General features: G+C 38.5%; 1 protein-coding gene across 5 annotated transcripts in view; it reads right to left on the bottom strand.

Annotated features, from left to right (window-relative positions):
- Positions 1–22,821, bottom strand: part of asic1c (acid-sensing (proton-gated) ion channel 1c) — a 1,167,770-nt gene that overhangs the window by 93,026 nt on the left and 1,051,923 nt on the right. For all 5 annotated transcript variants that reach the window (XM_039753240.1, XM_039753242.1, XM_039753243.1 and 2 more), the window contains one exon: positions 577–668. In XM_039753240.1, coding sequence (XP_039609174.1) covers positions 577–668 — 92 coding nt within the window. The remainder of the gene's footprint in view (positions 1–576; positions 669–22,821) is intronic.

Below are 22,821 nucleotides of genomic sequence, written 5' to 3'. Positions count from 1 at the left end.
TGATCTTTTCAAAACTTTAGAACATAATTTCATGTGGCAAACTAAAATATACCATGAGTGTGAAGAAATAACTTTGACTTGAGATATACCAAACATATCCCTAAAACTAAAATTATAACTATACCCTGTGTTAATTAAGTAATTTCAGTTAATCATTTTATTGGTTATTTTCTGTGCCTGTCTTTTCTTTTGAATATTACGGTTTTATTTATATACAATTTTAACTATTAAGCACCTAATTAGTAGCATTTCCTGAGAACAAGGTCGTGTCAATACAACAGCATTTTTTGTATTATACTAACTCTTTTCCAATAAAAAACAAAATACATCAAAACTGTAATACTGCACATTAAAATCTTTTTTTTTTTTTTTTTGGAGTGAGATAACTATAAAAGAGTTATTAGCCAATTAAATCTCAAGTCAATTGAGAACTGAGGCTATGCTTTTTTGTGCTCAGTAATTTCTGCTTTTGTTCTTTTTGCCTAATAGAGATGTAAACTGAAAAAAGACTTAAAGAGATATTAAATCCCACCCAAATTCTCTGAAAAAAATTTAAAATAATTACAAGTTACTCACCAAGTAGCCCTGCAACTTCGTAGGCCTTCTTTTGTTCAATTGTCTCATAATTCAGAGCTTCGAAGAAAATGTCCAGAACTAAAATATTTTCTCTGTAATAAACAGAATACCTTAAGTTTTTTTTAAAACAGTATGTTACTGGAGCTAGCAAAATGACCAGTTTGGATAAACTGTACTTTTATTTAAAACTTAGTGAAACAACTTGTTTATTATAATTAAAAAAAATGAATTGTCCAGCACATAAATGCCTGAATATTTACAACAGGAGTACTGCATATGGTGCAAATTTACAATGTATGCAAGTTTATATTTCATATTTTAATCTGCTTTAAAGCTAAATCTGTTTTAAAAGTGTAATTCATACTTTTATATAATTAAAAATATGAAGTATGCGGACTTAGTGAATGAATCCACATTTGACATGAATTCTATATTAATTCCTTTACATATGGAATTTTTTAGTTTGAGATGGAAAAACATTAGAGGAGAAGCAGCAGGAATATGCACTTTCAGCTTAGAAGGTAAAGTTGCATGATGGAAAGTGCCAAGTTTAATTTTTTTTAAAGAATACAAAGTAAATACTTGCCACAATCAGACATATTCATAATTTCATAAAGGCTTACAATGTAATCAGTGTTTCTTTGTAATTGGAGTATAGCTGCTGTGACTGCTGAAGTTGAAAATGCTTTGCAATGAATTACAAAAATCCCAAAAAAGCTAATTGACTCTTAAGATTAGTTACAAATGTGTCCGGCGACAAGAAGGTAGTTGGGAGCAGAGAGAAATGTCAGGGTACCACCCCAGTAACCCTGTTTAATTGAAACATATACAGTATGTTTAGAAATAAAAGTAAGTTAAAAGAAAGTGTGTGAGACACAACAGAAAGGACCATGAAAATATGCAGCCATGCCACATGTATTTCAGAACAGGTCATCTACGTGAAGCTAAGCATGTTCATGCCTGGCCAGTACTTGGATGGATGGGAGACCAACCAGAAAAAGCTTGGGTTGATGCCAAAAGAAGTGTTGGCAAGGTCAGCATGGGGTGCTTACTCTGTGGTCTAAATGTATATCCCAATGGCCCAGTTCAGTGACAGGAACACTGTGTGTGCTGTAAGGATGGTGATATCCTTCGGATGAGATGTAAAGCAGAGGTCCTGACTCTCCATTATAATAAAAGATCCCTGGGCATCCTTCGTAAAGATTAGGGTGTATCCTGATGTCCTGGATAAATTGCTCACCACATTCTAGTCATTCTACCAACCTGATCATTCCCTATCTCTTAGAGGCTAACTGTCTTTCTCCCCTTCACCACCTAAAAGTTAATGTGTGGCTAGTGTACTGCTGAAAAGTGGCTGCTGTCACATCATCTACCTGGATGCTGCACATTAATGGTGGTTGAAGTGGTTCCCCACAAACTATTTAAAGCATTTAGAGTACTCAGAAAAGTGCTACATAAAATGTAAAGGATTATTATTATTATTCTTGGTTGAGTTTCAGTATCCACAAAATTATAATCACAGACACACAAAAACGGAGATACATATATGCAAATATTCTCAAAACACGTACTAGAGATTTCAAAATGTATTTTTACCATTTAACACTTAAAGTTGATTTTTTTCTTGTATATGTAATATAAAGAAAGAAAGTAAAAAAGTGGAGCTTACAGCAATAATAAAACATGACTACTAAAAGTGACTTTAAACACCAAAATGCAAACCTTTTTCTAAACAAATTTACAGTTTATCTTACAAGGAAGCACATGATATCATTCCTAATAGATGAGTATTTGAGCTTGGATATACCGTGCCTCCCCACAGGTCATGGTTCCCCTGGCTCGTGCTACTCAGTCATGGCATACATTCTGTTTGAAGAATGTAAAATGATTTTAAGACTGCTATATGCTACACTTTGTGAAACACAAATTAAGGCGGGCATTACTGATATAGTCATACAAATGCTTGAATTCACAGTTCATTGCCCACCTCTTAAAGCTCACTCAAACACCAAAGATGAACAGGAGATATGTATGGTACATAATGAGCAGCTAGTATGTAAATATCAGTATTCCTAACTGCTAGTGTATTTTTTTCTTCATCATTATGAAGGGGTTATGTACAGTATATTAAGCTGCAGCCTAAAGCTGATGTGACATGACTAGTTGACAAAAAACAAAATATACTACATAATTTATCATTTATTATTTATTCATCAATTTAGGCATCAGAGGTAACCTACAAAACTGTATCTCTAGTTGGTAACCGGCAGTAGACAAAGAGTACAGAGAAGAGGAGAATGCGCCACATGGAGCTATGTCATCAGTGGAGTCCCTCAGGGGTCTGCCTTTGGACAATTACTTTTTCTGATTTATATTAATCACATTGATCCTGGTAAAGTTAGTAAACATGTCCCATTCACAGATGGCACCAAATTGGAGGGATGGTAGACACAGAGGAAGCAGAAAAAATAATTCAAAAAGACATACACAAACTTCAGAACTGGGCAAACACCTGGAAAATGCAATTTAAATTACATCTGCCTGATGGAAGTGAAGTGTTGGCGTGGCCATGCACATGGATTTTGGCTACTCATTTTGAGAAATTGTCCAAATTTGAGGTAAGATAAAAATACGTACCAGCTTATTGTTTGCTTGTGTGCTCTATTCAAATTAACAATCTCCACTTAATTTCAACAAAGTGTAATTGCAGACCACAGTACCTATGAGGTCAGTCATGTAACGCCCCAACATCACGAAATGCCCTCAATGTCAGTCACGTAACACCCATCACATTAGACTGTGATTAGCATTAGGGCCCCGTTACACTATGGTTAAGATTAGGGTTGTAGGACGGTTATCTGAGTCAAAGGGCGTTTTGTGACTGATGTTGTGGGCATTACCTGATCTGTGTCATAGGTATTGCAGGCTGCAGCTAGACCCTTCTCTTAAATTTAGCATCTGCTTGACAGCAAAAAAATTTTCATTTTTTATATAATTGTAATAAATTCAGGCAACAAGGGGTTAAAGATGAAGCCAGGAAGCTTTTCTTTACGCAAAGAGTTATGGGACTCTGGAACAAACTATTGAGGCATGTAGTTAAAGGAGAAACCCTGCCAACCTTTAAGAAAACTCTGGATGAAATACTTGTAAAGCTTAGCTATTAGCTAACAAACAAGCTTGATGGATTGAATGGTCTCGTTTGTCAAATTTCTTATGATCTTTACAGTTGCTTCTGGTAACATGAAAACATATTTCTGGAAATAATTTTCTATGTGGGAACACCACTTGGTGCAATATATTCAAAGTGGTCCTATTATATTTCAATTACAATATATCCTTTTCAAGTAAGAGGAAATAATACTATGCATCTCTTTTCTCCATTAGAGTACTAAACTTCTCTGTCACAGGTGTCCACCATTGTAAATCTAACTTCTGTTTTTTTTTTTTTAAATCTTCTTTTAAAAGGAAGTTAAAAAAATACAGTGTTTATAAAGGACACGTAATGTGTGCAGATTTGGCTGAAAATCTAAAAATACAGCTCTATATTCAACAAAACTGTCTTATGGAACAGCAAGGGATCAACTTTTTCTTTTCATTTTTTTCTTTTATCTGTTGAATATGTCATGATATTTCATAAATGTATGTATTTTTATTGTTGTTCTTTTTTATTTTAAATAATTATCTTTAATTTTAATGTAGTCTCTGTTATGTTTATGTTCTGTCTCATTAAATGTTCTGCTCTTCTTTGTTGATTGTGGGTGTAATCCCAAAGAGGTGGGACCACCCTGATGTCAACACTCCTGGGTCCTTCATCAGCCTATTTAAAATGACAGAAAAGGCTGAGGAGTGGAAATCATTTGTGTTTGGTGGAATTACTGTAAATAATTGCTTTTGCCGTTTGGATTTACTGTCCCCAAGATTCTTTTTCTGCTCTGTTATTTGATTACTGTTTTGGCTTTTCTATAGAGACTTGTTTGTTAAGAAGTGCCTCTTAGGCAGTTCTGTTGTGCCTTGTTTTTCTATTTTGAAAATTTCTTTGTATTTTCGATATTTTAGTAATAAGTCTTTGATTTATAATGATTGTTTGTTGCCCTTTTTCTGCACAAACCAAAGGGTGACAGGAACCCTCCTCCTTGTGGGGGCTTTCAGTTTATTTTTGAGATATTTATAGTTATCTTGCCAGCTCCCCATTTTCGGGTTTGGCCAGGCTGAGGCTAGCAGTTAGTGTTTTGAGCTTAGGTCAGTTAAGGTGAGCTCCTTCTGGGCAGGATAGTGAAGATCATGGCCTGCTTTAGTAGCTTATTTTGGGGGCCTCACACCATATTGCCTTTGTGAAAGACTCCATGTTATTTTATTGAATATATTTCTTTATTTCTACATTATTCTGAATAAAGAATGTTTTATTTTATTATTTTGCTTACATATCTATTTTTCTATGTTGTTTGTCTTTTGTATATTGAGTCCAAGGAGCTCGGGGCCCCTGACTTTGTAGCTCTGGACTATTCCAGCCCTATTAAACAGACCACAAACTGGCAGCTGAGACATTAGTACATATGTCTGTTGCTTGACTTCCTCTTGAATTTATTGAATTTTAAAAGGTATTGTGATGTTTTTGATTATTCTATCGTTTGATCTATTTGTTTCTATCATTTGGTTGTGCATCTTATATTATAGACTTGGATTTGTTGTTTTTTTGAAATAGCCCTTTCAGGAAAACCATCTTTGCTTCTGCTTAACTGTTTATTTTTGGATCACTATAAAAAATCTTAAAATATAAAGAAAGTTTTTTTCTTTAGTTCTCTGTAAGCCTTAATCCCTTATCTGTTTGGCCTACTCATTGTGCAAGCTTCTATTTCGATGTTGAGCTCAGGCTTACTTGCTGCTAGGTCTCATTGGAATGCCTTGACGCCTATTTTTGGAGGCCTTATTTTATGTTTCATGGAGCTGAGAAGATCATAAAGAAATTGCTCCCTCCATGTTGTTATTGAAAGTTAAAATATACTCCTAAAATAATTTGATCTGCAACTGGAAACTGGACTTATTAATCTAAGTTTTTTTTTTTAACAGTACAACTCATCAAGGGTATAGTATTAACTTCAGCCAAAAAGTGTACACACTTTCCAAGCACAGCCAGAAACAGTAGCAATTAAAGTATAAATTCTGGTGACATATAGATATTGATAAGGCTCATTAGTAATAATGAGAGTAAATAAGAGAAATATCCTTAGACCTGGTACTGGAGCTTCAGAGTGGTACAACAGGTACCTTCCTTTGCCTTCCTAATTAAAAGCCAAATGTTCATTTGTTAGAAACATCGTATTTAGCATTATTATTAACTCATTTCTTTCTGGTCTCATTCTGCACTATATGAAAAAAAATAAAATATTTAGTGGACTGAAGAAGATAAGAATTCTTCAAATGTTGACTCTCATTATTTTCTAAACAGATATTATAATTAATTTACTTCCAGCTGCTGTAAATGTGACTCACTTTTCCATCCTGCTACTTCAGCCAATGTAGCAGTAATACATACAGTTTATAATTTAGCATCCTCAGATCTGTGTGATATAATTCAGGATTGTCTGGGCCAAAACTTGTCCAAGTAGAATTGTATCTAATGAAGGACCCAGCTCAGGGGAGGGCGTCAGTTCATTACAGTGCCCTCACAAAAACATACTGTACATAAATCAAAAATAGATACAGTATAACTACAGTACCTACTGCCTCCAATAATGCAGTAAAAAAGTTAAGTTGATAAGTTACTGAGAGAAAATGTTTGCACAGCAGAATTACAACAATCATCCTCTAGGTCACAGGTCTCATCCATTGGTGAATTGTGGGTTGAAATGGGGTATGAAATTTGTAGGGGGCAATACTTTCAAACAGTTCTACATAGGTTGCCCAACAGAGTTTCTGTCAAGTGATATGAAAGAGCAGTTTTCATGAAGCAAGAGAGAGCTGTAGACTTTTTCACAAAGAACATTATACACATCTTCAGTGAAGGAGTTCAGCAGGCATTTCGGCACAGCAGTTTTCACAGAGAAATTCCACAGAGATGCTATATAGTGTCATATAAAAAACATTTATAGAGCAGTCATAAAAAGGTGTATTCACAAAGAATGTCTGCAGGTACATTTATCACAAAAAAAGAGATGGAAGTATCATCAGCTGCAGAAGGAGCAAGAGTTGCAACCACTTGTAACAGTATTAGTACTGCCACTTATGTGAAAAAGGAACGACCATCTCTGAACCAAGGAGGGGGCCTAAGGGTACATCTTTCACCATCTTACAATGCGGTGATTGCAGCCATTCCCCAACTTTCTGTGAATGGTAGTCATGGTCATTGATCAATGGACAATTTTCATATCATTGATCACACGGCCCATTGTTAGTCAATGGTGCTAGTTCAGTCATTAGGCCAAGGTATTGTTTATAAGGTTGGAGAAACCTGCAGTCAACTGAAACTGAGGTCACTTGCATGAGCGATGAAACGGAACGGAAAAAACTATGTCCAGATGAACAGAATCAACTTTCTAGAAGTACCATTCATTTGTGTGTATAAAACTTATTGTATATATCATATATAAACTACATACAGTATATAAGGAAAGGTGCATATACAGTGTAAATCTAGACATTTTCAAGTTTTTGATAGTAACTGATAACTTCTTTTTATCAACACTAAGGGGCTCCGGCCCCTTTTCGCTTTGCTCGCTCATCCCCGTGTTTGGTTTACTGGATATACAATACAATAAAATTTATTTTTTGTATAGCCCAACATCACACAGGAAGTGCTGCAATGGGCTTTAACAGGCCCTGCCTCTTGACAGCCCCCCAGCCTTGACCCTTTAAGAAGACGAGAAAAAACTCCCAAAAAAAATCGAAGAAACCTTGGGAAAGGCAGTTCAAAGAGAGACCCCTTTCCAGGTAGGCTGGGCGTGCAGTGGGTGTCAAAAAGAAGGGGGTCAGTACAATACATTATAATACACAGAACAGAAGTAATCCTCAATACAGTATTAAAACAAAAATTATAGAAGTACAGAGTAGAATTTTACATTAGATGATATCACATAATATGATTTGGATTTGTTTTAAGTCCTGGGGCCTCATGCATAACGGCGTGCGTAGAATTTGCACTATAACATGACGTAAGCACAAAAGCCAAAATGTGCTTATGCACAGAAAAATCCAGATGGAGGAATTTGTGCGTTCGCGAACTTCTACATTCTTCCGCTACATAAATCCCAGTCAACGTGAAAAGTAACGCTCGTGCACACGCCTGCTGTCCCGCCCCAACTCCTCCCAGAATTACACCTCTTTGAATATGCAAATCAATATAAATAGCCCTTAAGCTCAGCGTTCTCTGAAAAGACAATGCGAAAAGCAAGAGGGAAAATGGAACAATTTCAGCGAATACCAAGTTTAGGGAAGGAAAAACGTACTCTGTTGGTTTAAACAGTGGTATAAACAATAAAAGGAAGCTGATCGAGTGACATAGTGTGTCGGAGAAACTCGAAAGCTCAAGTTCACAAAGCTGCACAGTGGCCAAAATAAAAAAGAAGTTGTCACATATCAAAGTCACCATGAAAAGGCGAGTCGTAGCCCACTGTCTGAGTGTCATATGAAAGCTTATTAGGGTAAAGAGAAAAAGGAAGGCACACCATGGGGAAAAAGCATGAAATGTCAACTTCAGTCTCGAAATTTCCACTTTAATCACGTAGTTTATTTTGTCATTAAAGTCGATCATCATAAACTTCATCTTAAAATCGTTTAATTAACTAATTTCTCAAATCACATCATAATTAAAGTAGCACGTTAAATGCTTTGTTTTGTATGTATTCTTCTATGTGCTCTATGTGTGTGAATCACTACGTGCTTCTTAAACTGGCTTTCTCTACCTCCGACAGGACACAGAATCCATAACATTTGTGATATTACAGCTCTCTGAATAACAAAAATACTGAGATGTATACGTGATATCATTTTCATGATGATAGGAATTAAAGCATGTTATTAAACATGGGAATACGGTGGCGCAGTGATTGTGCGCGACCTTCGATGAAATAATTTACTGCGGCAGTACTCAGGGGCGGCTCTAGGCTCGTGGCAGCCCTGGGCAGAGAAAGAATCGGTTGCCCCGTCGCCCGTCAATGTCAATATGGTATCTTATGCACGGCGGATGGCCATGTCTGTTGCGGACACTGCATAGCCGCCTCGTGCTCATTACACAAGCGTTTAACTTTTGTCAAAATTTGCCGCTGCGTTTTTAGCTGTGTCGTTATTTTCTCTTTCTGTTTTATATTCAATATATATTGGCGTGGCGGCCCCTGGGAAGTCCCAGTCCCAGTGAAGCATACAGTGCGAGGCAGGAACAACCTTTAATTATTAACAATATACAGTAGATTATTTAAATGAAGTTAAAGTTTTGTCTGTATAATAAACATATTTTGCTGCATTTCATCTTAAAAATGATATTGTCATCATATGTAAATATGCGCTTTATAAAGTGGCTCAGGTTGTGCAATATTATAACTGTAGTGCAAGTTTACAGTGAGGTAATTCTACTTATAAGTACAGATAGTTCTACAAGGAGCATTTGATTGAGTGCGTTTAGAGCTGTTGGGGTGAAACTTTTTCTGAACCACGAGGTCCGTACAGGAAAGGTTTGAAGCATTTGCCGTGTGAGAAACAGTTCAAATAGGAAGCATGGCTGAGGCAGCGTGTGCTTGATGCTGTATACCGATAATTCTCTTTCTGATTAGCTGCTCCAAGAAGTGCAGTGAGAGTAATATGGAAAAAGATGATCTGCTGTGGCAACCCCTAACGGGAGCAGCTGAAAGAAGTAAAATAAGGTGCAGTGAGAGTAACAATGCTAAAGCAGCTATGGTATTTGGAATAGTTTGACCATTCCATGGACTATTATATCATTACTGGTTAATTACAATCAGATGCATTAAACTAATAAACAATATGCGGTTAATTTCAGTATATTTATAAAGCTGCATCAGGAAAAGAAAGGATAACCACACAGGAACAGCAGTACTGCTTTGACGCTGGGTGCCGCCAGTCTGCAAAACCGAGCGGAGAACTTGCAAATGACAGGGTATGAGGTACCATGGAAATGTGCGTGGCTTTACGCCAAGTTTAGGTTTTATACATTGCGATTTGAAAGTGGAAATGTTCTTATGCAACATTTCTTAGCGTGAAGATCACGTATCGTCTCCTAGTCATTCATTCACAGGATTTTTTTTTATAATGAGAGATAACATTAAAATGATATCAAAATACAAGTAGCCACGCCATTACTAGTGTTTCTAATGAAAATTATCATGAAATTTAATGAAGTTATCAATTTTAAATGTATTATTCATATAAATATGACTGGAAGTCTCCCATTTTCAGTAGCTATTCCTTTAGTGTCCTAATGGTCAACTCCCTTAGCTTATGCTGTTTATTAGAGAAATTACTATAATTCCAATAGCACCCCTGAAATCAATTATTCACTTCATTTGGGTTGAAAAGAACTAGTATTTCTGATGTTCAGCTCTGGTTTAAAACATAGCCAAAATGAAACAGCTTTTTCAAGAAACAAGTCAATCTTTTTTCTTTTTTTTTTTTTTGCAGTATGAAAGTTATTTAATTCGATGACTGCCAAGAAACTGAACATTTCATACAAAGTTGGCTATCACTATCTTGGTTGAAAAGAGAAAATTGGATCTAATCAGGAAAGAAAAAGAAAGAAGGGTCAGATGCTCAGATGTATAAGAGGATAAGTATATAAGAGTCTGTGAGAAACAAACATCTTACAGGTCCTCAGTTGGCTTCTTCCTTAAATACCACTGTCATCGACAACAAAAAAAGGTAATTTACAGGATACTGATTTTAATGTGCTATTCCAGCCATCTTCCATCCATGCCTGGGTTATTTTGCCAATTTAGACCTGTTCTTTTTCATTTACGAGCTTCAGATGCGACTTTTTCTAAGAAACTCTGCCTCTAAGGCAAGCATCCTAAACCACAAAGTGGTTGGAAAAGTATTCACATAAATGACCCCACTGATATCTGTCCATTGATTAATTATTGCACTATGAAAATCATCAAGGAATTAACCATTTTATTATTATGTTTTTCTTTAAATATTATATTTAGAAATTTTCTAAATATAATATACTCAGTTCTATAATGCTTTCAAACTCAAATTAATTTACCCAATATCTAGAATAGTTTCTTTGTCATTATTTACCAAGAATTTTTAAATTAATTTAAACAAATACAGTATATGCTGTACCTACAGGCCATATAAAATACATAAATGAATAAGAATATATAAATCATTTCATTATTGGGACAGGAGTCATCATTTACAGCTTTGCCCAGGGCACCAAATGTTAGAGCAGGCCCTGCTAACAATCACCTAGTTCTCACTAAGCCCCAAAAGTTGGATAAATCTAAACTTGGGAGAAATCAAATTTTAGCAATTATTACCATCATCATTATAATTTTCACTTGCCTGCCCAGGCCATCCTACCATCAGCAATTTCTTCCAACACTTTCCCAGATCATACCTGGCCAGCTGAGACATGATAACTCCAGTGTGTCCTGTGTCTGTCCCAAGTCTTCTCCCTGTGGGCTATGCCTTGTATACCTTCTGGACTTCAAAATTATTTGGAGTTGGTTTTATAATCTTTTTGAACACAACAAACAGATATTTTGTTTCCTTGGCACAAGACTGCAAAAATCTAGAATGCACCGGACTACACTGTTTTTATATAGAGGTGGTAGCACGTCCTGCTGATTACCTAACAAAGTTAACCTAATTAAAAGCAACTCACCATAATTAGCTTCTCAAATCACATGAAACCAATAAGGATGTGCATTTTGGGGTTTTTTTTCTTACATAAATGACAAATTAAAATACCTGTATTTTATGGGCTTAGTGACTTAGCAATTATTGTTGGTTATGTCAGGATATACAGTATACCATCATTGAAGTGAAATAGGTTTTAGTTACTTTTTCACATGGCTATAGGTAAGAATGGTTGGTATTGTGTACCAACACTCATTGGCATGGTATGTTTGGAGTTACTCGAGTTGATTACTAGCTGTCATCTAGCTCTGAGGTGAAAAAAGAGGTATACAGTACTATGTAAGTCCCCTTTAAAAGTACATAGCCTCTCTGCTGACGTTACCTATCCAGTACCTTTTCATAGTACTAAGTGATAGCTGGATGCTTAGATGTCTAGGAAAAAACTAGATTTAATTTAGAAGAATGTCAGTGGTAAGAATGGAGTGTGAACACGCGTCTTTCCACTTTGATCAAACATAACATGCAGGTAATCCATCAACTACAATTTATAGGACCTCATTACAAGTCTTCTAGTGACGAGAAACTGATAACAGAGTACTTCAACATATTTTCAAAATAGAAGAAAAAAACAGTTCAAAAATTTTAAAAATCGTATAACTTAGTACATTTACAGAAGTAAGCTTTGAGCGATTTTTTTTAATTGCTTAAACAATTAAAAGCAGGTGTGATATATGGCCAGCCCTTCATCCTGGCCAATACCCCCATGCCATCAGGTGGAGCCCTCCCTGCAGCATGGAGGTGCCCCGAATGCCAGCAGGGCATCATGGACATTGGAGTGTTTATTCACAGCCCTACTGGATACCATGGGGGCCACTAGAGGACGCTGCAGGGAGGAACAAAGAGTATTTGCCTTACACTCCAGAAGTATGTCCGAGTCACATGGACAAGAGGAATGATGTGCTTCCGGGTTGAAGAAGAAGGAATTTTATATGACCCGGAAGTTTTCCTAGTCACGTGGACAGAGAGAGTGAAACACTTCTGGGTCAAGGACTATAAAGAATTCTGGGAAATCCTCAGATGACGAGCTGAGCTGGGTGGAAGGGTGGCAACGCGTCTGGGAGTGGTGGATTGTTTATTGATTGAGTATTATTGTAATTTATGAGTATTGTGGAGAGGAGGGTGCTTTATGCACTGTGTATTAATAAAAAGTCAAACTTTCGGACTTTTACCTGGTGTCTGACATATTGTCCGTGCGTTCAAGAGGATGATAGCACCCTCTATCTGTTACACAGGCTAGAATATACAGTACTTAGACAGCCTAAGAAAATCACGTAGTCGACTTGCAAAAGTTTTGCTTGGTATTTGCTGTGTCACTGATTTTCAACCTCGGTCCTAGGGACCACTGCGGCTGCAGGTTTTCCAACTAACTTCTCTGTTAGCCTAATTAAGTAATCTGTTATGACACTGTTACTGTGTTTTGGAGTCAATTTAAAAATTACAAAACTAAGTTTGGTAAATTTTTATTAAAATGTACTAAGCAGTTATATAGGATATGTATTTTTAAATTTTTAACAATATTTTCATCCTGATTTTCATTGTTATTTTTCAGGTTTCTTGGATATTTAATCCACTAGTGGGTGTGACACTCAAGTATTTGCAGCCTTTCATCATTCAGCATTTAAAGATATTAAATAAAAAGAAATACTTCTAAATATTTTAGAATATAAATGTAAAAATCATATTATTGTGCTTTTCTGAATATAGAATAAGAGAAGAGAAACGAAGACCAGCTAACTAAATGAGATCAGTTATTAACACTGATTGTGAGTCTGGTTGGAACAAAAGCCTGCAGCTACCGAGGGTCCCTAGGACTGAGTTTGAGATCCCCTGCTCTACACTATGTTGTATCACTAGTCTGAGGGGTGCACTATTGTTTTGTAGAGATTGGCCAGGGAAGGCAGGCCAATGGTCTGCAGCAAAAGGCGGGCCATTAGCATGTAGCGATGAAGGTGGGCTACTGATCCCTGACGGGGCTGGATGTGGGGGAAGGGGCATTGGCCCATGAGAGTCAAACGTTACAGTACAGTACCATACAGTTAATGTTAGAACTCCTGAAGCTGATCCACAACCCCAACACGCTGCAAAATTTTAAAGCTCTAATTTTCTCTGCGGTCTTTAAACACTAAGCTTTACTCATGCACAAAGTGAAAAAAATTGAAAAACACTTTTAAAGGTGTAGAAATTATTGCAAAAGTGTATGGAGAAAGATTGCTGTCAAAAATAACTCATAATAATTTAAACCAACTTTAAATTTCACACGTTTTTTGCGTTTCTGAAAGTTACGCTTGCTTCCGAAAATTACGTGTACAATTCTCAGGCATGAATAAACTGTCAAAAATGCATCATTGGACACACGAGGCATTCTCTATTGAAGAAAAAACAATCAATTTTTGTCACTACACATGTGCCACAAAGGTGGAATGATGGAGTTATTTTTGACAGCGATCCTACCCCATATATACGGGCTTAATATTTGGTCGTCAGTTCAATTGCCGCCTCAGTGTTGCTTGTTTATGATCTAACTGGAAGTTTGAGGACTACAGTTTTCCCTAGCAGCATTAAGTGAACGTCCATGGGCAATCAGCCCTGGCTGTGACGCTAATCCATCATGGGGGTATGCCATTGAACCCTTTATTTACTTCACCTGTAAGTGTTTGGGAGGTCTGGTGTAAAGCCCACAGAGATATTTGGAGTATGTGACCATTTCACATGTGCCTCAAGTTATTCACTTCCAGCCAGTTTCTTATTTACACAACCTGTGCAAAGCAGTTACTTATTCATCATTAAGAGCCAGTCAAAATATTCTGCATCATAAAAAGACATTAACATGCGTCACTAAAATGGGCACTTTATTTGAAAAAAAAAGAAGTCAGTTTTCCACATTTTACATCAAATTGGACCAACTTAATTTTCAAAGTTATGCGACAAGACAGGTGCCTTTTTTAAAGGGCAAAGCAGTTTTGCCCAGCTCAATGACAAACTTGGCACACTGTCATATCTAATGAGTAAGAAGTACTCAGATGTTTAATGGGCACAGTAAAGTATTAGGTGATGTTGGGCAGTACTCTTTTTCATGGCTTTGAGCTAAGACAGATGCATTTGTTATATATGAGCTGGGTACATACAATGCATCTGGAAAGTATTCACAGCGCAACACTTTTTCCACATTTTGTTATGTCACAGCCTTATTCCAAAATCGATTAAATTAATTTTTTTCCTCAGAATTCTACACACAACACCCCATAATGACAACGTGAAAAAAGTTTACTTGAGATTTTTGCAAATTTATTAAAAATAAAAAAACTGAGAAATCACATGTACATAAGTATTCACAGCCTTTGTCATGAAGCTCAAAATTGAGCTCAGGTGCATCCTGTTTCCCCTGATCATCCTTGAGATGTTTCTGCAGCTTAATTGGAGTCCACCTGTGGTAAATTCAGTTGATTGGACATGATTTGGAAAGGCACACACCTGTCTATATAAGGTCCCACAGTTGACAGTTCATGTCAGAGCACAAACCAAGCATGAAGTCAAAGGAATTGTCTGTAGACCTCCGAGACAGGATTGTCTCGAGGCACAAATCTGGGCAAGGTTACAGATACAGAAGTTACAGCAGCAAGGTTACTGCTGCTTTAAAGGTCCCAATGAGCACAGTGGCCTCCATCACCCGTAAGTGCAAGAAGTTCTAAACCACCAGGACTCTTCCTAGAACTGGCAGGCCATCTAAACTGAGCGATCAGGGGGAGGGCCTTAGTCAGGGAGGTGACCAAGTACCCGATGGTCACTCTGTCAGAGCTCCAGAGGTCCTCTGTGGAGGGAGGAGAACCTTCCAGAAGGACAACCATCTCTGCAGCAATCCACCAGTAAGGCCTGTATGGTAGAGTGGCCAGACAGAAGCCACTCCTTAGACCATGAGAAACAAATATCTCTGGTCTGATGAGACAAAGATTGAACTCTTTGGTGTGAATGCCTGGCATCACGTTTGGAGGAAACCAGGCACCGCTCATCACCAGGCCAATACCATCCCTACAGTGAAGCATGGTGGTGGCAGCATCATGCTGTGGGGATGTTTTTCAGTGGCAGGAACTGGGAGACTAGTCAGGATAAAGGGAAAGATGACTGCAGCAATGTACAGAGACATCCTGGATGAAAACCTGCTCCAGAGCGCTCTTGACCTCAGACTGGGGTGACAGTTCATCTTTCAGCAGGACAACGACCCTAAGCACACAGCCAAGATATCAAAGGAGTAGCTTCAGGACAACTCTGTGAATGTCCTTGAGTGGCCCAGCCAGAGCCCAGACTTGAATCTGATTGAACATCTTTAGAGAGCTCTTAAAATGGCTGTGCACTGACGCTTCCCATCCAACCTGATGGAGCTTGAGAGGCGCTGCAAAGAGGAAGGGGGCAAAACTGGCCAAGGATAGGTGTGCCAAGCTTGTGGCATCATATTCAAAAAGACTTGAGGCTGTAATTGCTGCCAAAGGTGCATCGACAAAGTATTGAGCAAAGGCTAGAATACTTATGTACATGTGATTTCTCAGGTTTTTATTTTAAATAAATTTGTAAAAACCTCAAGTAAACCTTTTTCACATTGTCATTATGGGGTGTTGTGTGTAGAATTCTGAGGAAATAAATGAATTTAATCCATGTTGGTATAAGGTTGTAACATAACAAAATATGAAAAAAGTGATGCACTGTGAATACTTTCCGGATGCACTATAAGTCAAATTGACAGGCAAAGTTGGCACATTCCCATATGTAGTGAATGGAATTAGATGTTTAAGGGGCCTGCAGAGGGTTAGATGGCATTGGGCTACACTAGGTTTGAGAAAAGAAATGCCTTTGTTATTGCAGTTGAACTTTGGGTACATGGGTCAAGTAGACTGGCAAATTTGTCATATTCTCATATATCTAATAAACAGATTTCAGTGTGATGTTTGATTGGCAGTATACAGGGTTGTTTGTTAAAGTGCAGTTGTGTTTTGTGGTCCCAGTGCAGTTACATGGGTCAGACTGACTGGCAAACTTGGCAATGAAGGAAATTAACTGTGATGTTTAATGGGCACTGTAAAAGGTTAAATGGTGTTGGACATCCCTAGTTGTCACACTTTTAAGAAAATGCAAATGCCTTTGTTAAGTTGCAGTTGAGTTTTGCACAGACCAATGTGAGTACCTGGCTCAAACTGACTGGCAAATTTGTCACATTCCAATTTTTAATGGCTAGGGTTGACTTTTATGTTTAACAGGTGCTGTAGAGGGTTGTGCAGCATTTTATTAAGTTATTTTCATAACTTTGTGACAAGATTCTTTTTTATGTTGTAGTTGAGATTTGCCTAGCTCAAAGTGAGTTCATGGGTCAAATTGGCCAGGAAACTTGCCATATCCAATGAATAGGTTTCACTGTGATGCTCAATTGCCCTTGTTAAATGGCAAGAGTTAAATGGCACTGGACTACCATAATTTTAATGACTTTTTGATAGGATGGATGACTTTTTAAAATTTGGTTGAGTTTTTCTTGTCTGAACATGGTTACATGGGTCATACTGAATGGCAAAGTTGGTAAACTATAATCTGATGAATGAGATTTATGTAATATTTAATTGGCACAGGCAAAAGAAAAGCAAAGAAACATAGGTTTGACAACACCACGCAATCTCTTGCCGATTATGGTTTATGTACAAGATGGCTGAATAACTATTTCAAAGAAGTAAGCCTGGACATATCCCTGCTTCTGCAGACAGAATATATATATCGTGTGCACATTCACTCAAACGTTGAGGTTGGTCGTGGTTGGTTTATGTGGTAGATGTGGAGGTTCATAAATTGATGAAGCATCTGTTATGTCGGGCTCCTCTGAATAACATGTATAGTGATTCCAGATTAGCCCCACGTAAGTGAGGAGATTTCCATGTACTTAGTGTTCAGTATGGTTTCGGCACCTCGCTACCCTTACAAACACTACCTGCAATAATTTTAATTTACTCTGATTCAGTCTGTGTGGCTGTGCAAGCATGCGAGATAACAGAAGATTATGACTTTTAGGTTTTCAGCTTCAGAGCTGAAAGCAAATCTGGAAGAGGTGCTTTACGGATATTTTCTCTGATCGCTACAAACACTATAATTCAATAGGCTTTTTATTCAGGGCAGTACTAACATACTTCCGGTGAAATCTTAGCCAAATCAGTCACTTCCATGGTCTATGCTGCAGTTTGTTTAGTAGCAAGAAGGTCAGAGAAAAAGAAGTTTTAAGTTTCAGCATACAGGTAGCTCTACAGCTAAACATTGTTATGTACCTTTATGTCAAGCTTCCAGCAAGTACAACAAGGTACTTAATTTTCGTACATTTCCCTCTGATGCAGAAATGCGACCTAAATGGGTTATCACTCTCTGGAGAGAGAGAGAGCTTTACATCTAGTCCCCATACCCCAGGTAGTAGCCGGCATTTTAAAAAAAAAGCTAGGACCTGAGACAGAGCAGTGACTGTTGAAGATGGGAGTGGATCCTGCATTGTTTGAGTGGAAAAATTTCTACATTTCACATGCAAGACCGGGAGTTAGGGAGAGGAGAAAGCAACTGACGGAGAACAAGGAAACATATCTCTCACAGAGAGGAGATCTTTCAGCTGAAGAAACACATTGAGACCCTTACAATGAAGCAGTGGTTTGGCAGTAACCATTTTGCTGACAGAGACATTTTAATTTTTATAAGGTAAGATATCCATCAGACTCATATTATTAAGCATTAAGCTTACATAGATGTTCACCTGTTCCTGAATAAAGTTTAATGACTAATTATTCAAATTCTGTTTTTTTAAAGAAACCTATTGTTAATAAAACAGCCACTGTTTTATTAATACCCTTGAATTATTTTCCTGTGTATGAAAGGGAGTAGGCGATATTTGAAATAGAATAGAGTTTTCTTGAACATGTTTTTTGATAGACTCTGTCTATTAATAGTAATAGTTTGTCCATTCTATAAATCTTCAATTGCAGCTAGTTAAGGATGCTAGCGAAAACTCCCCAAAAGCACATGAAGAAACATTTTTTTTTTTTTTTTTTTTCCGACGTACAGCTTCCCTACTTCTCTGGTGAACAGCTTCTGTTTCAAAAGAATCCTTCACTAATGCTTTTCATGCATAGTTATACTTGCATTGAACCCCTGAAGAGAGCTGCAAACTTTCCATTACTATATCTGAAGCTTTCCTCACTTTTTGCGTTGGTGGTGTCTAAGCGGATCATGATTGTGTACTCATTGCCAAGTATCAAGTTTATTTATCTTTAACTGTATCAAACATTTTTCAATAACTTTAAAGGTCTAAATTTTATTTGGTTTGTAGCAGGAACATTAATTTGGGTACCTAAAGCTTATGTTTAACTTGGAGGATACCACCACACCAACTACATCTACTCTACCATCTTGGCTTCTCCCCCCAAATTTGCATTCAGCACCTCTTGTTTGCACACATAACGTCTTTGCATACATCACAACTTGTTTGAGCAAATCACTGCTTGTTTGTGTGTGTCACCTCTTGTATTGTGCTTGTGACTTGTTTAAATTGTGCGTGTCATATCTTATTTTGTGCAAGGCAGCTGTTTATATTTTCTGTTGCTTGCCCTTCAGGGTCACCATAGCAATGCCAACAACTGTTGTTGTTCTGAACATCATTGTGCTATGAATTGACTATATGTTCTTTTTGGATAGACAACATGTGCTACTGTTTTGAAAGAGTAGTTTGATATTAAGTTGGGTTTACACGTTTTGATAAAGTTAGTGCATGTAGAGAAAGTTTTTTTGCATTTTGAAATGTAGAGTTTGTATTTAATGAACAATATGTGGTTTTGAGCACAAAACTAACTATTTGGCAAATTATGTAATATAGGTGTGATGTTGTGGTAAGAGTTTAGAAAAAGTATGTTATAAAAAGTATAAGTAAATGCTTGTTCACAACAGCAAAAATCTGTAAAAAAACATTTACAAGAAAATGGCAGAAGAATTGAACATATGATATCCATCCAGGCTCACCATGTACTGTACATGGAGCACTTCTGGGTGCAATATAGAAGAGGCTGCCTCACTTCATTCTGGGAGCCAGAGTCGGGAGGTGGAGGACAGAGCTTGTGGGAGAAGAGTGGAGGTGGCAAAAGAGAAACAGAGGAAGAGAGAGAGAGAAAAGATGAAGAGACTGAGCCATTGATGTGGGTAATTTGTGTACTGTGTCGTGTAAAGCAAGAAGAAAATAATTCCTGTGTGCTTTGGGACTTGTGTCATTATGCCAGTCAGTTTCGGGGGCTGGTTTTCCACAATGGCATCCCAGATGGAATCTCCTGGCCATTAATTGACAACAGACTCATGTTAAAAATAATTTTGTGGCCAGCCACACACAGCAGAGCAAGGCGCGCACATGCCATTGCACCACGGCATGCACTTATACAGCAACAAACAACTCGACTGGAGGACTGCCGACAGTTTATGGAAGCACCATCTCCAACCAGATGGGGAAGAAGAAGAACAGGTGAGCCCTGAGAGCAGCAGACTCCCAGACGTGAGCTGTCATCACGGATGCCCTGGTCGGCACAGCTGCTGAAAAGGCCACATGGAGGAAGCACGCTCTGAGGGACTTGATCCAGGAGGTAAGTCTTGCGCCCAGCGGCAGTCAGCCCAGGGGGGACTCCCTTAATGTTGCCTATTCTTACTTTTTAGAAAGGAACTGCCTGGATCCGGATTTGTAGCCAAAGCATGCCAACCTGTGGAGTGATAGCAAGGCGGCAGTGGAAGAAACTGTGGATGAGGAGGAATCGCTGCATGCCAGAAAGCCAAGGCAGGGTAAGGAGTGCCTGGATGCTCATCTTCCCATCGGGCTCAATCAAAGGGAGGAGGGGACAGTGGAGGACCAGATCATCATCCCTGAAGCAGGAAAGGGATTGGACAGTGTGTGTTGCGTGCCCGGTGATGATTGTTCGCAGGTGAGGCAGATGAACATCCATCCCGAGCCCGAAAATGACCTGACTGAGCCTGTGCAGCTCACAGCCAGCAGGTAAAGACAAGCAAGTCGCGAGTCCACCACCGGCAGATTTACTGAACTTGTATTGCAGCTATATGTCAACTGGAGGGTGTCCTTTAGCCCATGCAGTCGCTTTTGCAGGTCTTAAATGTGCTCCAGGAAATGATCGAGAGGCTGGAGAAGAAGGTCGATGCACCCCTGACAACAGTACAGAAGTGGCTGGGGCGGCACAGCATGGAATTCTCCAGCCAGAACAATGCGGCGGTACAGGAAGTTGACAGAAACTGGCAGAGGTATATGCGAGGCGCCAGCTGGTAAGTGCCGGCTGCCGGAGCTCTCCACCCCAAGAGCCAGTGGTGGTCTCATACAGGTCTACAGGGGCACTGGACCCCTTTTTATCCCATAGTGAGACCCAGAATGCTGCTGTGGCCCAGAGTAAGGGGAGGACCCGTAAAAGGAAGACAAGGTCCTAACAATGTGTAGCGTAAGCCTGTGTGCTCACCTGCATTAAAGGGCTGTTCTCTGCAGGGGCGGTAGGGAAGCCCCGATCTTTCTTGAGGAAAAGGCACAGTGGAGTTATGCATCCTTATTTCATGTTCTGAGGACACAAGGACAAGGAGGGGAGCACCAGTGCCACAACTGCCATAATTTAGGTCACAGGTGGAGACGCTGTCCATATAGGTATATGAGGGACACCTCGATATGGCGTTGGCGCATTGTCTCCCTGCCATTTTCTTGTTTTTGTATTTCAGGGTGGAAACATGACCTGGGATATGCTGGCACCCCATCCTGGTGGAAAACAGCCCTGCAGGATCGGCCACTTTGCCCTACGAGTCTCAGCTGAGGGAGGGGCAGTGTGGTGGACGGCTGGGACCCTTGCCCGGCCGGAATGCCTTTATTATGAAAGGACTGGGAGAGAAGCAATTCATCTCCCGGAGCATGACGGCAGCCCCCCAGGTTGCATCGGGGCCAGTATCAGAGTCCTGGAATGCAGCACTTCCGCCACACTCGGAATTGCTGCTAGAAGAAAATCCACGTCCACCTGGAGTACTTCCAGGTGTCCATCCATTCCACCACACCCGGGATTGCAGAAATGCTGCAGAAAGACCATCAAGGAGCACCTGGAGCACATCTGGGGACAATATAAAAGGGGCCGCATCACTCCATTCTGGGAGCCGGAGTCGGGAGGTGAAGGACAGAGCTTGCAAAGGAAGGAGTAGAGGCGGCAGAAGAGAGAAAAGGAAAGGATAAAGAAGGAAAAGGAAGAAGGGACTGAGCTAATTAGGTGATTTGTGCACTCTGTAAGGTGCTGTGCTGAGAAGAAAAAAAAATAAAAGCGTGAGCTTTTTTGTAAGTGCCTCTTGTGTCTGTCTGTGTTGGGTTGGGTGGCTTGCATGCCCCCTACATGTGTTTTTTATATATATATATATATATATATATATATATATATATATATATATATATATATGCGTTAACTTGATGCCAAGATGCGTTAACTTTCCTGAATAATTTGGCCTGTTTAATGTGTTAAAAAATATTGTCGCATCCAGGCAGTGCTTTGGTCAGGGTGGCACTTTTGTGTTTTTTTTTTAAATTATGAAACAAATACAGTTGAAAGTATACCTAAAGAATTACATACACATCCAGTACCGTATTTATATACTGTATTACTTTAAAAACTTTCATGACATAAAAATACCATTTAAAGGCTTAACATCAGCAGTGCCAGGATAAGGTACTCCAGAAGGGTTTTTCCAAAATTGTTTGGGAAGAGAAAATAAAGTTTATGACATAGATATAATTTTGTGCCAGACAGAAATGAATGGGCAGATAACTTTTAGCTTATACCACGTTTCCTTTTTATGTATACTGTAAATATATTTTTATGTATGTCTGTATTACTGCATTATTGCCTCAAAACACAAAGTCAAAATAAAAAAACATATATACAGTATATTTCTTTATCTTGTATTTATTGTACAAATGTGTATTCAATTTATAAGGACAGTGTGAAAAATATAGGTTGTTTTGTATGTTCATATGATTGTGTCAGCAAGTTTGATGCAAATATACAGTTCCAAGGCAGTGTTTTTGTTATTTTAAACCATGCTGTGCATTTTTCTCACAATATATAAAGATTTTAAAAATATGTGTACTGTTTTGAGAAATATGTGAGAGCACGAACTAGTGCTGGTAATTAACAGTATGCCTTGTGTGAACGATAGGGGGCGCTCTTGCTCCTTTGAACCCCTGTCCACGACTCCAGACAGCAGGTAAAAGTCCTCAGGTTAACTTTATTTTGTCGCCACAGTGCACAAAGCACACTCTCCACCACAATACTCATATAAATTACCAATAAATCAATATACACAATCCTC

This window comes from Polypterus senegalus, chromosome 5, assembly GCF_016835505.1.
Source record: "Polypterus senegalus isolate Bchr_013 chromosome 5, ASM1683550v1, whole genome shotgun sequence".
NCBI classification, from domain to species: Eukaryota; Metazoa; Chordata; class Cladistia; order Polypteriformes; family Polypteridae; genus Polypterus; species Polypterus senegalus.
The sequence above is the reverse complement of the archived record's forward strand: the minus strand, read 5'-3'. Positions and strand labels throughout refer to the sequence as shown.